The 16,276-nt window shown below is 53.5% G+C and overlaps 1 protein-coding gene across 6 annotated transcripts in view; it reads left to right on the top strand.

The window, feature by feature from the left end:
- Positions 1-16,276, top strand: part of INPP5J (inositol polyphosphate-5-phosphatase J) — a 39,923-nt gene that overhangs the window by 21,709 nt on the left and 1,938 nt on the right. For all 6 annotated transcript variants that reach the window (XM_075012597.1, XM_075012599.1, XM_075012596.1 and 3 more), the window contains 9 exons: positions 2,002-2,110; positions 4,025-4,141; positions 4,229-4,404; positions 5,975-6,086; positions 7,157-7,266; positions 7,728-7,917; positions 8,233-8,370; positions 14,939-15,016; positions 15,874-15,978. In XM_075012597.1, coding sequence (XP_074868698.1) covers positions 2,002-2,110; positions 4,025-4,141; positions 4,229-4,404; positions 5,975-6,086; positions 7,157-7,266; positions 7,728-7,917; positions 8,233-8,370; positions 14,939-15,016; positions 15,874-15,978 — 1,135 coding nt within the window. The remainder of the gene's footprint in view (positions 1-2,001; positions 2,111-4,024; positions 4,142-4,228; positions 4,405-5,974; positions 6,087-7,156; positions 7,267-7,727; positions 7,918-8,232; positions 8,371-14,938; positions 15,017-15,873; positions 15,979-16,276) is intronic.

The raw sequence follows: 16,276 nt of genomic DNA, 5'->3' as shown, positions 1-16,276 counted from the left end.
CCAGCCTGGGCCAAGCTGGACAGGCTGTTAATGTGAAGCTGCTGCTGGCACTAGCCTTGGTGTGACTCTGGTGGCTTGGAGGTGGCAGGAGACCCCAAGCTCCAGACTGTCACATAACATAATGACTGCATATGATGTGTGTTGCCATTAACCTGACCCTGCCCTTCTAGGGAAGTGACACTGAGATCCTGGGGGATGCCTGCCCCATAAGCAGGACACGTGATGCTGAGGCCTTTTTCAGGCTCTCAGCACCAGCTGGATTTGCACCTCCTGTGTAGAACGCTTTTGAGAGCACTCACCGCCCTGCCTCTCTCCACACACTGCTTGTCTCTTGCGTCTCTCAGCTGGATCCAATAGGAATCCTCCACCAGATCCTGCCAGCAGGACTGGCAAAGCAGAGCACCCAAATCTCCCCTAATAGCTGTGTGCCTGACTATCCTTGGCTCTTCTTGCCCATGTAGCCTTTTCCAGTATGTCCTGTGAAATCACATCAGCCCAAACCAAAGCGAGGCCAATGCTGCCTTCTAGGTGCACGAAACTGCTGCTGGCTGGCATTGTGTCCAGTTAAAATCTGGCCTGGCAATGGCCATGGAGTGGCCAGGCCCCGGCCATGGACAAGACATCATCGGCACTTCAGAGGGGCCGATGAGGTGGGTGTGTCACTTTGCAGGCAGACGGCACTGTAAAACTTGATAGGAGGAGTCCCTTTATAAAAAGCTAATCCAGTTTAGGGTTTTTTCTGCTGCCCATCACCTTGAAGTCTGGGTGCCTTCTACCTGACATCATTAATGGAGTTCATGGAGTCTCTGGCATTTCTCCCTCTCCCAGGGCCCAAACTCTGGCAGGGTTCTGGTTTGGACTTTCTGTTTCAGATTGTTTCTCACAGCATTTAATGCTAGACAGGGGCATGAAATCATCCACTGTGACTCAATGTCACAGGCCAGTGGGTGTCACCAGCTGCCCCTCTACTGAGCCCGAGCTTGTGGTTGACTGAGGTGTCTTCCAGAAAGGCATCAGCCTGGTTTGGAAGATGTGGAGAGATGGAGAGTTCACTACTGGGCCAGATTGCCAAGGGCAGTGCTTCACTCCCCCACCCAACAGCACTGCCTGTAGGAGCCCCCAGTGGGCTGGCTGGGAGGATTAGGGGAGCAGGGAGAAAATGGGGTGTCAGCTTCCCTGATCTTGTGGCTGAAAGACTTTTCCAAAGAGGAAGATTTTTGCAGTATTTCCTGAAGCCACTTAAACTCTGGTTTCTGCTGGGAGCGTCTTCCCTGGCTGGGCACCTCAGTGGAAAACGCGGCTTTGGGGGTTGTGAACGACTGATGTTTCCATACCCTTTTCATAGCTTGTTGGAGTCCAGCAGGTCCATTGCTTGCTTATATCCATCTCTAGCCCCCTGCTGAGGGTCTTACAAGCAGCTGTATGGCTATTTCTCTGTCTGCCCTTGCTACCCCAGTGGTGCTGTCACACCCTCTGTCACTGCTGGTTACTGTGATGATGAGACTTGGAAAGCTGTCATTAGCCTGATCCTGCCCTGTTGGGGAGTGGGACTGGGGCTTACCCGTTGGCAGTGTGTCGGGCTGCAGCCATTTGAGGCTCTGTGGGTCGCAGGCAGGAGGCGTAGCTCGGGGTGGTGTAGGAGCCTTGCCCTGGGGCACAGTGCCCATCTGGCAGTGTGTTGGGCAAGACACAGACTCAGGATGTCTGTAAGTGCAGCATTAGTTACCATGGAGGGCAACCACCTTGCTCAGATGCTGTGTGTAGACCCTTCCTGGTCTGCAAGACCCCTGCTCAGGGCTGAGCCCTGCCAGCTGTCATGTTTGAATCCCCCTCAGCTGCCATCCACTGCCCACGGGGCCATCTCCTGAGGTGATTTCACCTTGGTCCCTCCAGCACTGGGCCTCTGCCCCTTCTGGGAGGCAGTCACTTAGCAGGGTGGGCTCCCACTGTCTGGGATCTGCCTTGGAGCCTGTGATCAGCCCCATCTGTCTCCCCTTGCAGGCTGCAGGAGGTGAACTCCATGATCAACAAGCGCCTGAAGGATGCCCTCTTCACGGACCAGTGGAGTGAGCTCTTCATGGACGTGCTGAGTCCCTTTCACTTTGTGCTGGTAAGGAGGTGGACAGAGGGAAGTCCGAATGACTGGGTCTGAGTAGGAAGCTGGGTTAATCAAATTGTGGGGTGACAGTCTGGTGCTGCTCCATACGTGGCCAGCCCAGGCCCTGGGCAGCACCTGTTGTCTCTGAGCACGCTGTCACCAGGGCTTCCACCTGCTTGGCTTTAGCTCTGGGCATTCAGGGTCCTCTTCCTGCAGTTCATCTGCCCCAGTGGGGAAGAAGGGGGTGTCTCCTGGGGAAGCAATGGGCCCTGCTGCCCAACTCTGCAGCCACTCACCAGCCTTATAAACTTCAGCTTTGTAGTTGACAGGGACACAGCATAGAACAGAGATTGTTAGCACAGAAAATAAGGGCCCACCGCATCTCCCATCATGCTCCCCACCACTCCTCACCATCCACCACCGGCTTTGACCAGCAGGCTGGGTTGTTACAGGAGAGAGTTTCTGGGTGCAGCCAGGGAAATCAATCCAGAGTATCTTTGCTTAACATTCAGGCCATCCAGGAATTATACAAGCAAACCTACAGACTTCCCAGCTGCTATACCAGCCCAAACCAACAACCCCAAACTTAGGTGAGAGGTTCTTAAACCTGTTTCTTCAACTCCACACAGATTCTTGCCCAAATTACCATGCTCACCAATCCTTTAGATCTAATATCTAAAGATTAATTAATAAAAAAAGAACAGAGTTAAAGAGAAAAATTGTTAAAGCAATCCTTTACATACATCAATTACAGCTATTGATTCAGGTCCGCGATGTTGTTTGCTGATTCTTGAAAGTCTCTGAAAGTCCATTTCTGGTTACATAGCTTTAGTTACTGGGAAATTTTAGATCTGGCCCACTGGGGTCCCCGTGCTGGAACATGGACCTTTTGGAGACAGCCACAGCTACCAAAAGATCCAAGATGGATACTGTAAGTTCCACCTCATGGTTCTCTCCTGTGTCCACGGACAAAGGCCTTTCTTCTTCCCATCAGGCCCTTGAGGGTCAAAAGTCACCTCACCCAAGTGAGCTGCTGTGGCAAAATGCCATTGGTCACTCGTTTTGCTAGCACGCCCCAGTCATTTACATGACAGGTGGTAACCTGACCAGTGGGCTGCATTCCATTAGCAAGTCCCAGCATGTGGGATGTGGATTTGAGGACTGAGCACCTGGCTTCCACCTCATTGTTTAGCCCAATGCCCTGGCTGGGGCTGAGTTAACATCTCCTATTCTGACACTTAGCACTGAAACATTTTCTAATACGGTTACATAGCTAAAATCTATAACTTTACTTGCCAACATGATACAGACATAAAAGTAGCATGTGTAGATTCAGGTCATCATCCCCTTTCATTACACACCTCACACAGCCCACCCTACCCTGGCACACTGTTTGGGGCCAATAGATATAATGGACACACAAAATGTCTTCCAGATCCAATATAAAGATCCTGTCATGTCACATGGGTTCTGCCCTGATCCAAGGAGCAGTCCTATGTGCCCACTGACACCCAGGAAACTGAATCCCTGGGAGACACTGCTGTGGCTATGAGTCTGCTCTGGAGGGTCCATTCATGGGGCAGCCACATGCTGGTGTGGGCACAGCAGTATGAGAGTCTGAATTTGGCTGCTGTGGGGCAGGGCACCATGTAGCAGATGCAAGACAGGGTGTGCTCTGCATCACAGCAACATGCAGGGATTCTGCTGCCATTTGCTGTGGCTGGCCCAGAGATATCCCTCCCTCCACACTGGGCCTGTCTGACTAGGCATGTCCCTGGGAGTGGGGTCCAGGCTATCGGACTTGTCTCACAGCTAGGGAGACCAGAGCACAGCAGGAGCAGGGACTGGCCCCAAGGTACCTAGGCAGAGCTGGAATTCCAGCACTTATGTGGCTGACCCCATTTACACCTTCTCTCCCTGTTGCAGGTCAGCACGGTGAGGATGCAAGGTGTGATCCTGCTCGTGTTTGCCAAGTATTACCACCTGCCCTTCCTGCAGGACATCCAGACGGACTGCACCAGGACAGGACTGGGTGGCTACTGGGTGAGGAAGGTGCCATGATAGGGGTCGGGATGGGTCTCTGGGGTGCCTCCTGCCCCAGTGACATTGCTTGGGTTCCTCTTGGAGCAGGGCAACAAGGGCGGGGTCAGCGTGCGGCTTTCCATCTTTGGCCACATGGTCTGTTTCCTGAACTGCCACCTGCCAGCTCATCTGGAGAAGGCTGAGCAGCGCAAGGAGGATTTCACCACCATTCTCAACATGCAGCAGTTTGAGGGTCGTGCAGCCAGTGGCATCCTGGACCATGAGTACGTACCCAGCCCCGCATTCCTTCCCCCTCTCCCCTACTGCCTGGCTCTGCCTTGGGCTGAGTCTGCTGCTCCATCCCTCTGCAGTGGGCCAGTTCCTGCCCCCAGCAGCCCAGATTCTGGTGCCGAACCCCTGAGTCCAGCAGGGTTCCTAGCAGGAGCTCTGCTGTGGGGAATCTCAAGCCAGCATCTTGTCTGGGTGGTGCTGCATGGTCCAGATCCTCCTCCCTTCCTGGTTCCAGGGCCTGGGCCTCCCTTGGCCCTTCGGTCCCAAACCCACCTGGGGTTGCTTTGCAGCTGTTCCGGTCTCAGGCTGTGGGCCCTCTGGGTGTGTGCTGGCACTGGGCTGCCTCTCCATGTTTATACAGCCAGGCTGTGAAGGCTCATGTTCTCCCTCAGGTGAGCTGGGGACCAGGGAGGCTGCCACAGCCTGGTCAGATTGTTTTGTTCTGCCCACTTCCCATCATTCTCTAGTGTGTGGTGCTAGCAGGGCTGCAGGCCTCGATCTGGTCCCACCAGCCGGCACCAGGTAGTGGAAATTTCCGCCCCAGGTTTGCACTCTCCCATTTAATCCATAGACAGGCTGATGAGTTGAGCAGAAGGTTTCAACTAATTTTCCCTGAGGCTGCTGGGCCCTGCACCTGAGCTGCTCCAGCAGCAGGGCTGGCAGTCTGCCAGTGTGTTATCGGCAACGCTCTGACCTACATTCTCGTGGCTGCACAGCTGGGCTGTGGCGCATGCCTGCGCAACAGGGTGAGATTGACTGATGTCCCCAGGCCTCCCTGTGCCAGAGCCACATGTCCCAGCTCCTGGTTGCCCTCTGGCCTGCCAAGTCCCCCAGGCATCCAGAACCCCACCCAACAACTTACTGTGCATCCAGCCCCCGCAATGTGTCCAGGCCCCTACACCCCTAGCTGAGGCACAGCCCAGAACCCAGCCTGGAGCCCTGCTCTGATCCCCCAGGCTGGGCCAGGCTTGGGGAGGTCCCAGACACAGGAGCAGGCTGGAGGCTGGGTCACACCAGAGTTCAGAAGCAGTACCAGGACATCTTGTCACCCCACATGTCGTCATGGAGCCTGTTGCAGGGTGAGGAGAAGGTCTGCCAGGGCTGCTGGAAGCCTGGCTGCTTTCACCCTGGGCCCTGGCTGCTAGAACGAAGCTCTCCCAGCAACCCACCTGGGCTAGATGTTCCTGAGACCCTGTGATGCTGTCTGACCACAACCCTACTGGCTCCCACTGGGAATTGTACCCTTCATGCTGAATGCTGCAGGGACCATTCTCTGGCCTCCTTGGACAGAGCTACAGGGGATGGTGGCTGGGGCATGGATTTTCCCTCCCTGGTGCCTTCTCCAGGATGCTTCCTGCAGAGGCAGTGCAGCCCAGTGGCTGGATCCCAGACCTGGGAGCCAGGACTCCTCACACTCTCCCCAGCTGTCACTTAGTCACTGCAAGTTCTGGAGAGCAGTGGGGACTGCAGCTGGCCCAGCCCCAGGGAGGCTGTGTTTTGAGCTATCTTGGGAGCCTGAACCCCTCTTCACCCTGGTCCTGCCATCACCCTTGCTCTCCCCAGCATTGTCTTCTGGTTCGGAGACTTGAACTTCCGCATTGAGAGCCTGGACATCCGATTTGTGAAGTATGCCATTGACAACAGCATCCTCAGCCAGCTGTGGGAGAAGGACCAGGTGAGTGGCTGGCCAGGCAGATGCCTCCTGTGTGGGCAGGCACTTGGGGCCCACAGCTGCCAATCCCATCTGCCCTCAGCCATGGGGTGGGGAGAGCTGTTGCCCCAGGGAATGAAAATCCCCAGCTGCAGCCTCCATTTTCCAGGGGAGAGTCAGAGGCTAGAGAAGCTGTTGCCTCCTCCCAGTGTGCTAGTTAACCTGGCTGCTGCAGCCCAGAGCCCATGGACCTGAAGGGCAGGCATGCCCCTGAGCCTGGGAGTGAGGGCCCCTGTAGCACTGCCTGCTTCACTGCCCCTGCCTGCTACCCTGTGGCCATGCCTCCAGCCTATGGTCTTCTCCACACACAAGGTAAGGTGTGGAGTTCCCCTTTGGCAGATATTGAAGGGGCGCTGGAGTAGGGCCCCTGGAGATTGTGGAGGCAGGGGCCCCACATCAGTGGAGGGGCAGGGATGGGGGCCCCACATCAGTGGAGAGGCAGGGACGGGGGGGCCCCAGGGCAGCATGGCAGCCGGGTGGGGGAAAACACGGTTCTGTACTGATAGGTGCTGAGGTTGTTGCAGGGGTGTAATTGTAGGGCTGGGGTGCTGCTCGCCTTAGGGCCTGAGCAGAGGGCACAGGAGCCTAGCCCTTCTAGAAGCTTGGGCTTGGGGCAAAGTCCACCCAGCCCAGGCTGTGTTCCAGGAGCTGCGGGGATGAATTTGCATGAAGATTTGGATCTTGCTACCTGCAGCCACCCTGTCATGTGGGACTATAACAGCAGGAGTGGGTGTTGGCTGAGATCCCCAGCTGTGTGGTTCAGATTGTCCTCCTCTGCATGTCAGGCAATGGCCCCTGGGGGTGCCACAGGGCAGGCTCAAGGGCTGCCCCAAAGGATTATGAAGGAGGCAGGGGAATTGCCAGGGCTATGGGCTCTACAGTCCCTGTCTACTGCAGCCCAGAGGTTCCTCATTCCCAGCCCAGGGCCTGCATCAGCAGCCAGAGTAGGTCAGGAGCTCGGGGGGCTGCAGGAGTGGGAAGGGAGTCCTATGTGAATTGCACTGAGGAGCTGAAAGTTCCCCTTGCCCCGCCAGCTGAACATCGCCAAAGGTACCTGGCCCATTCTGAGTGGCTTCCAGGAGGGTCCCCTCAACTTCCCACCTACCTTCAAGTTTGATGTGGGAACCAACCACTATGACACCAGGTAGGGGGTAGTGCGAGCCACTTCTTGCGGGGAGAGCTAGTAGTGAGAGTGAGCACTGGAAGGGGTGCCACTCTCCTCATTGCAGGGTGCTGATACCTGCTTGGGGTACACTATACAGCAGCTTCTGCATGGGGCTGTAGGAGGGGGCCAGAATGGGCACACCATTGAAAGGGGTATGGCAGGGTACATTGGGTGTGGGGCACAGGATACAGATGGGCATGTCAGTGGGGGGAGCGTGATACGGGTGCGCGATATGCGTGGGCACAGAATATAGGCAGATGTATCAGTGTGAAGGACATGAGCTTGCCATGGGGGAGGCTGTGGTTACTCAGACCCTGTGGATACACCAGGGAGCATCCCCAAGATGTGCTCCATTCCCCTCCCTCTGGGAGCTGGGGAGGAGACTTTTCAGGAAACCCCTTTGCCAAGTGCCAGCTCACTGATGTCTGCCTGCCTTGCAGCGCCAAGAAGCGGAAGCCAGCCTGGACTGACCGCATCCTCTGGAAGATCAAACCATGCGGTACCCCACACAACCCCAGTTGCCGGAGGCCCAGCAGAACCTCCGTGACTGTGACCCAGCTCTGCTACTGCAGCCACATGGAGTACATGGTGAGCGACCACAAGCCTGTGGCTGCCATTTTTGCTGTGCAGGTGAGTTAGATCTGGCTCTGAAGCTCCCCAGCAGGGTGTTGGCATGGCAGGCTACTGGAAGTGTGCACTGGGCCCCCAATTGTGGTGCATCTGCAGGACCTAAGGAGACATCTGCCCTGCTATGCCAGAGTTGAGAGGGAAGGCAGGCTGCAGAGAGCTGCCTCCAGTGCCATTCTGGGCCTGGAGGAGCAGCTCTAAGTCCCACATCAGCAGTCAAGTGCTCACTTGAAGGGGGGAAGGGCAGAGCTGCATCATCCTGGCAGTTTGCCTGTAGGGGTGTCATGTCCTGCTCATGCCCTGTGCTTCTCCCGGCAGTTTGCCTTCAAGGCCGACAAGCCCTTGGTTGAGATTCAAGTGGCAGATGAGTGGTCCAAACCTGAGCAAGCCATTGTTCGATACAAGATGGCCTCCATCTTCCACCGGAGCTCCTGGGACTGGATCGGCCTCTACCGGGTAAGAGGCTGTGAGTAGGGATGTAATATTCAGGGGGTTTCTGTGCACAGCTGAGAGAACCAATCCTGGGCAAATTGCTTAAAACAAGGACACTTACAGCCCAGACTGGTCTCTTTCTCAAACAAGCACAGGAAGGCTTAATCCATGAGGACTGAAAGACAAAGATGACCGCTGCCAGGGTTATCTTTATAGATACTTGCCCTGTGGAGGGAAAAACCCTTTTTTCTTAGAATCAGGAGGTCACTGAGTCCAGCCTCTGCCTAAAGCAGGATCAACCCTAACTAAATCATCCTGCCCAGGAATTTGTCAAGCTGGGACTTAAAAACCACCTCTTTTGGTAACGTATTCCAGTGCTTCACCACCCTCCTGGTGAAATAGCTTTTCTAATATCTAACCTACCTCCCCTTCCTGTCACTTGAGACCATAGCTTTTATGTAAATTAGGTGGTCATGGGATAGGAGGAAAGGTCCTTTCATGGATCGGGAATTGGTTAAAAGACAGAAAACAAAGGGTTGGAATAAATGGTAAATTTTCACAATGGAGGGGCGTAACTAGTGGTGTTCCCCAGGGCTCAGTCCTGGGACCGATCCTGTTCAACTTGTTCATCAATGATCTAGAAAATGAGGTAAGCAGTGAGGTGGCAAAGTTTGCAGATGACACCAAGTTGTTCAGGACAGTCAAAAGCAAAAGGGATTGTGAAGAACTACAAAAAGATCTCAGCAAACTGAGTGATTGGGCAGCAAAATGGCAAATGAAATTTAATGTGGGTAAGTGTAAGGTAATGCATGTTGGAAAAAATAACCCAAATTACACGTACTACATGATGGGGTCAAATTTAGCTACGACAGATCAGGAAAGGGATCTTGGAGTTATAGTGGATAGTTCTCTGAAGACATCCACGCAGTGTGCAGCGGCAGTTAGTAAGGCAAATAGGATGTTAGGAATTATTAAAAAAGGGATCGATAATAAGACAAAAGATATCATACTTCCCCTATATAAAACTATGGTACGCCCACATCTCGAGTACTGCGTGCAGATGTGGTCTCCTCACCTCAAAAAAGATATATTGGCATTAGAAAAGGTTCAGAAAAGGGCGACTAAGATGATTAGGGGCTTGGAAAGGGTCCCATATGGGGAGAGGCTAGAGAGACTGGGACTTTTCAGTTTGGAAAAGAGGCGATTGAGGGGCGATATGATAGAGGTATATAAAATCATGAATGGTGTGGAGAAGGTGAATATAGAAAAATTATTTACCTTTTCCCATAATACAAGAACTAGGGGACACCAAATGAAATTGATGGGTAGTAGGTTCAAAACTAATAAAAGGAAATTTTTCTTCACACAGCGCACAGTCAACCTGTGGAACTCCTTGCCTGAGGAGGCTGTGAAGGCCAGGACTCTATTAGGGTTTAAAAAAGAGCTTGATAAATTTTTGCAGGTCAGGTCCATAAATGGCTATTAGCCAGGGATAAAGTATGGTGCCCTAGCCTTCATAACAAGGGCAGGAGATGGATGGCAGGAGATAAATCACTTGTCTTCTGTTCTCCTTCTCTGGGGCACCTGGCATTGGCCACCGTCGGCAGATGGGATGCTGGGCTTGATGGACCTTTGGTCTGACCCAGTATGGCCATTCTTATGTTCTTATGTTCTTATGTTCTGCCATCCATCACTACTGAGAACAGCTGGGCTCCATCCCCTTTACAGCCCCCTTCAGGAAGTTGAAGGTTGCCATCAAATCATCCCTCCTTTTCTGCAAACTAAATAAGCCCAAATCCCTCAGCCTTTGCTCCAGTCCACAATCATTTTTGTTGCTCTCCATTGGACCCTCTCCAATGCATCCACATTCTTTCTGTACTGGGGGCTACACAACTGGACGCAACACTCCAAATGTGGCCTGACCAGGGCCAAATAGAAGGGAATAATAACTTCCCTCGATCTATTGGAAATGCTCCTCCTAATATACCCAATATGCCATTTGCCTTCTTGGCTACAAGGGCACACTGTTGACTCATATCCAGCCTCTCATCCACTGTAGTCCCCAGATCCTTTTCTGCTGTACTGCTATTTAGCCAGTCAGTCCCCAGCTTGTAACAATGCTTGGGATTCTTCTGTCCCAAGTGCAGGTCTCTGCACTTCTCCTTGTTGAACCTCATCAGATTACTTTTGGACCAATCTTCCAGTTTATCTAGGTCACTCTGAACCCTATCCCCACTGTCTAATGTATCTACCTGTCCCTCTAGCTTAGTGTGATCTGCAAATTTGCTGAGGGTGATCTGCAAATTTGCTGAGGGTGCAATCCATTCCCTCATCCAGTCCAGTAATAAAGATGTTGAACAATACTGGCCCTAGAACTGATCCTTGGGGCACTCCACTTGAAACCAACTATCAGCCAGACACAGAGCCATTGATCACTACCTGTTGGGTCCGACTGTCTAGCCAGCTTTCTATCCACCTTACAGTCCATTTATCCAATCCATACTTCCTTAACTTATAGGCAAGAATATTGTGGGAGCCTGTATCAAAAGCTTTGCTAAATTCAAGTTATGTCACATGTCCATAGAGCCAGTTACCTCATCATTGAAGCTAATCAGGTTGGTCAGGCATGACTTGCCCTTGGTGACTCCATGTTGACTACTCTTGATCACTTTCCCCTCTTCCAAGTGTTCCAAGATGGATTCCTGGAGGATCCCCTCCATGATTTTTCTGGGGACTGAGGTGAGGCTGTCCTGTCTATAGCTCCCTGGATTGTCCTTCTTTTCTTTTTTAGAGATGGATGCTACACTTGCCTTTTCCCAGGCATCCAAGACCTCTCCCAATCCCCACAAGTTTTCAAAGATAATGGCTGAAGGCAATGGAAGATCACCTGATCAGTTTTCCTGCTGTGGCATTCTGCCATTGGCAGCATAGTTAGACAGCACATCTCAGTCAATTTTCATAAGACAGATTTGAAGTCTGAGTCTGTGTTCCATTGTTCAGCCCATGTCACCTGACTGGGTGGTGACAGCACCTTCCATTGTGCTCCTTAGCCCTAAACCATTTCTAATACAGATTTGGGGCCAATATCTATAACTTTACATACAAAAATGGCACAGCTATATAAGTAGCATAAACAGACTAAGTGAATCACCAGTTCTCATTAGACACCTCACTTGACACAAGATTTGGTGCCAACTTAATTCAGTGGTACAGACGTGGTTTTATATTTGTTGTAAAAATCCAGTAACATCACGGAGAGAAGGTGGACTGAAGAGAGGCAGGGTGTAGGGGCCATCTGTGGGTGAGTCCTGCCCCAGTGGCTGTAGAGGGACATGGAGGAGAGGAGAGGAGACTGGGAGGTGAGGGATGCCATGCCCAGATGGCTGGGGGGATGGCAAGCAGGAAAGTGTTCCCTGTCCTTGGAGGTGGAATGGAGGTTGAGGGCTCCACAGTTCTGCTCCACCCTGAGCTCCTGCACCCAGCAAGAGCTCTGTATCCCACTGCCCACCTCTGGAGCTCCTACCCCCAGCCTTCATGCAACCATTAGTTTCTGAGCAGGTAAATGGGGAACACAGCTGCGTTGTCCCAGGGCTAGCTCCATCTGGAGGAGCAGAGCTGCCCTGTGGGTGTGCCAGTGCAGAGGCAGGTTGTCCTGCCCCCTATGTGGTGATGCCAGCTGCCGCTTCCCCTCCTGCTGCCTGGGCCTGAAGCTGGAGATCCCACTCCTCCACCCTTGGTGTTGGACTACCAGCTGCAGTGTGTGCCAGGGCCCTGTGGGCATGGCCCTAAGATGACCTCCTGTGAGCGCCCAGTGCCCCTGCACTGTGCAGCTGCTTGCAGGGCTTGACTTTCGGGAGCAGCCTGTATTTCACCTGGGTGTCTCCTTACAGCCTCTGGCACAGGTGAAGGAGTAGGGCAGAGTGACTTCCAGATGTCCCTATGTGGAGCTGAGGTTGTGCTGCAGACCCAGTCCTCAGCAGCCAGCAGGCACAGTGGGGAACACACACCTGCAGTGCTCTCCAGGCATGGAGCTTCTCATTTGGGGGCCAGGCCCCACTGCTTTCCTGGGCTGGCTGGGCCTGGGTCTCCTCTGCTTCCTTGGCTTCAGAGTGTTCACCTCAGGGAGGAGTTGGGCTCCTCTTCCTAGCCCAGACTGTGTCTCTCCTATTCATCTCTTGTGGGACACCTGGCCAGGGACTGCCCTACCACCCTGCTGCTAACAGGATTCTCCAGGAGCTCCTGGGTCACTGGGGTTACAGCTGCTGCATGCCAAGGCCCCACCCTGGTCAATCAGGGGAGCAGGGGGCTAGGGAAGAGCCTGGTCCTTTCTCATGACTCCCATGGGGCACTGCTGCTACTGCGGGAAAAGGCCAGAAGTGACAGAGGGATGCAAGGGGATGAATCCCCTACCCCCAACCTGTGCTGGGTGAGCCTATGCCCTACAAGTGCTTGGGGTAGGGTGTGGGCCAGGGCAGCTGTGCTGCCCCCGGTGAGAAGGGGCAGACTCCGGGCCTGTCCCCTCTGATTTGGGTGCCTCGGTTCCAGGAGGCCCACTGGGGTTGGGGATGGGGTCTGAGTGCCAGCAGCTTTGCCAACTCTCAGGCATAAATCTCCAGCTCTAGGAGCTCTAGAGGGGAGTCTCAGTACACTGCTTGAAAATGCATTTGGGCCCCCCCAGCGGGGGAGACAAGCCCCACAGCAGGGCTCAGGGTGACCAAATTCTGGGTGGTTCTGAAAGATCCTGGAGTTGGGACTGAGGCGGGTGGGGAAGCTAGGCAGTGAGTGCCACAGATGCTCAGCGCCTCTGGAAAGTTGGCCTTGTATGTTTTGACTGGAGGCCCCAGATCAGACTGCTGTTGTCAAAGGCTGGGTTAGCTGAGAGGGTCAGGCTTTCCTGGGTCAAGGTGGGCTGCTTTGCACTAGCTGGATTTAGGCACAGGAGTTAGAGTTGGGCATGGTCTGGTGACAGGGTAGTGCTTGGTGCCAATATTTTAGCATGGATGGTAAGGGCAGGTGTGGGCAACTGGTGGTGTTAGGGCTGGAAGCGGTTCACCAGGGTTATACCTGGTGGGCTGCCAGATGCTAACCCCTGGTGAACTGCATCTGGCACTTATTGCCCCTTCCACCCTAGGGTGGAGGTCAGCGTAGGTGCACACTGGTATTGGTTGGGTCATCCGGACCAGTGTTACAGGTTGTTGGCGGGGGGGCGGGGAGAAGAAGGGCCAGGGATCATTATCAGGCACACTGGGGTGTGAGGGGCAGGGATCAATGTTAGCTGCACTGGAATGGGGGCCAGGGATTGGTGTTAGGCACACTGGGGGAGAAGGTGTAATGTTACTGGATTTTTTACAAAAAGTATAAAACCATTTCTAAAACCATGGTATTACGTTTGCACCAAATATTGTGCCCGGTGAGCCAAGTGAGGTGTCTAATGAAAACTGGTAATTCCTGAATTTGTGTATGCTATTTATAAGTTTGTGCCATGTTTGTATGTAAAGATATAGATATTGGTTCTATACCTGTATTAGAAATGTTTAGCACTAAGGATTCACAATGGAATGAGTGATCCCCTCCCCAGATAGGTGACATGGGCTGAACAAAGGAAGAGAAATCCAGATGTCAAATCCACATTGATTGAGACCTGCTGTCTAACCCACTGGCCAATGACAGAATGCCACAACAAGTAACCTGGTCAGGTGATCCCCCATTGCCTACCTGAGGAAGAAAGGGTTTTTCCCTCCGCAGGGCAAGTCTATAGAGCTATACCTGGCGGTGGCCAGCCTAGCTCTTCAGTCCTCATGAACTAAGCCTGTGTGGAATGTGGGCCCATCTCTGAGCATGTGGTTTGAGAGACTCTCAAGAAAGCTATTACCATTGGCTGTATCCTGCATCAAGAGCTTTAATGTATGTAATTAACCAATTCAACAATTTTTTTTCTCTCATCTATTTTTTCTTTCCTTATTAATGAAACTTTAGGTTTTGTATTCTAAAGGACTGGCACAGTGTCTTGTTTTTTGTACAAGATCTAAGTATATATTGACCTGGGGATGTGACTAGGCTCTTTTGGGGGCTAGAAGAATCGGTGGATGTGGTGAAATAGGTTTTAAGAACCTCTCACCTGAGTAAGGAAGGTTCCTGGGTTGGGCATTAAGAATAGCTGGAGAATCTGTGGGGTTTGTGTGTCTAACTTCTGGCTGGCCAGAGAGGCTAGCAGAAGTACTTTTGTGGCTGGCTTGACTTGCCTTATTAAGAACAAGCCTCCAGCCTGGGCTGTAAGTAGCCTGGTTTTAAGCAATTTGCCCAGGGTTGGTTCTCTCAACTTGGCCCAGAAAACCCGCTAAGTATTACAGAAGGAATTGGTGTTAGGACCAGTGGGTGGTGCTGTGCACACTGGGGGTGGGGGGCAGAGGTTGGTGTTATGGGCACTTCGGTGTGGGAGTGCCAGGTGCTCTGTGATGTTTGGGAGGAGGGCAGGAGCCAGTGCTAGGAACACTGGGTGGGCAGGAATCAGCACTGGGCTCCCTGTCTGTGCAGGTGGACCCATGGGGTCTGGTCCCCTCTGACTATCCTTTGGGATTACTCTCCCCTGCAGGTGGGCTTCAGGCACTACAAGGACTACGTGGCATATGTGTGGGCAAAACACGAGGACCCGGAGGGCAGCATGTACCAGGTGTGTGAGCCTGTGGGCCCAGCACAGCGGGGGGAGCAGCTGTGCTAACCTGCCCCACCGCAGCCCATCTGCACGCTCTGCAGGGGGTGCTGCCTGCTGTCCCTTCCTCAGCCTCCTAAGGCATATGGAGGACAGCCCTATTTTGTGGCTTGCACCCAGCTGGCCTGCACTAGCCATTCCTCTTGCCTGTAACCATTTCCCCAGTGCCCACTGAGCCCCATCCTCTTCTACCCACACTTGTAAGCCAAGCATATGTGCCAGCCCCTCCCAGATAGGCTCTCAGGATCTCCCAGCCTTAGGGCAATCCTACTCCAGACTGGTTGGAGTGTGCAGCCGAGGGGAAGGCAGCCTAGGTCAGCAGGACTTCCTATACCAGACGACAGCTGTTCTGGGGGACTGGGTGGAAGGAATGAGGGGTGGCTGGAGATCCAGCACCAGCCCATGGCCAGGTGTGGGGCTCTGCCTATAGACTATGCAGAGGCTGGATCAGGATAAGCTGCCTGGCTAATCTCTGGGAGCCAACACCCATCTCTCAGAAAATGCCCTGCTCCCAGACAGCTGGTGCTCAGTCCCTTTGACCCCCTCGGCACCCCCTCTCTCACAGTGAGGGCTCTCCAGTGCCTGACTGCCTAGGGCATGTCTCCATCTGCCAGCACTGCATTCACCTGTCCCCTAAGAAACATGCCTGGGGGCCAGATGCCCTTCCTGGGTGGGCAAAGGGGCACTGTAATGTGCCTGCTTCTGAGCTCCCCATGGGTGCTCTGCCATGCTGGGGATGTTGAGCGAGGGGCCTAGTAGGGCTGGTCTTGTGTGGGTGGCACTGCCCTGATGCCCCCTTGCTATTCCTGGGGCTGTAGGTGGTGTTTCCAGAGGAAGCATTACCCAAAGGGAAGGGTGAATACATCCTTGGTTACTACAGCAACAACTACAGCAGCATCACCGGGGTGACAGAACCCTTCCAGGTCAGTAGCTTCCTGTTAGGCATATCTGAAGAGGTGGGGAGCACAGGGTGGTGACAGACGGGGGCAGAAGTACCAGGCAGGTGGGGATGGGTTGTGTGGGGTGTGTGCAGGTATACCAGAGGCATCACAGTGGGGGAGGGGAAACTGGGGAAGGGAGTCTGGAGGTGTGAACTGAATGACATGGTGTCATTATCTCTGTTCTCGGGGCCTCATCTTGCCAGCTGATGCCCACATAAGGTGGACTGGCTGTGCCCAGAACAGTGCTGTGATGTATCCATTTCCCCTCCCCACACACCCT

The sequence above is a fragment of the Carettochelys insculpta genome, chromosome 18, assembly GCF_033958435.1.
Source record: "Carettochelys insculpta isolate YL-2023 chromosome 18, ASM3395843v1, whole genome shotgun sequence".
Classification (NCBI taxonomy): Eukaryota; Metazoa; Chordata; order Testudines; family Carettochelyidae; genus Carettochelys; species Carettochelys insculpta.
The sequence above is the reverse complement of the archived record's forward strand: the minus strand, read 5'-3'. Positions and strand labels throughout refer to the sequence as shown.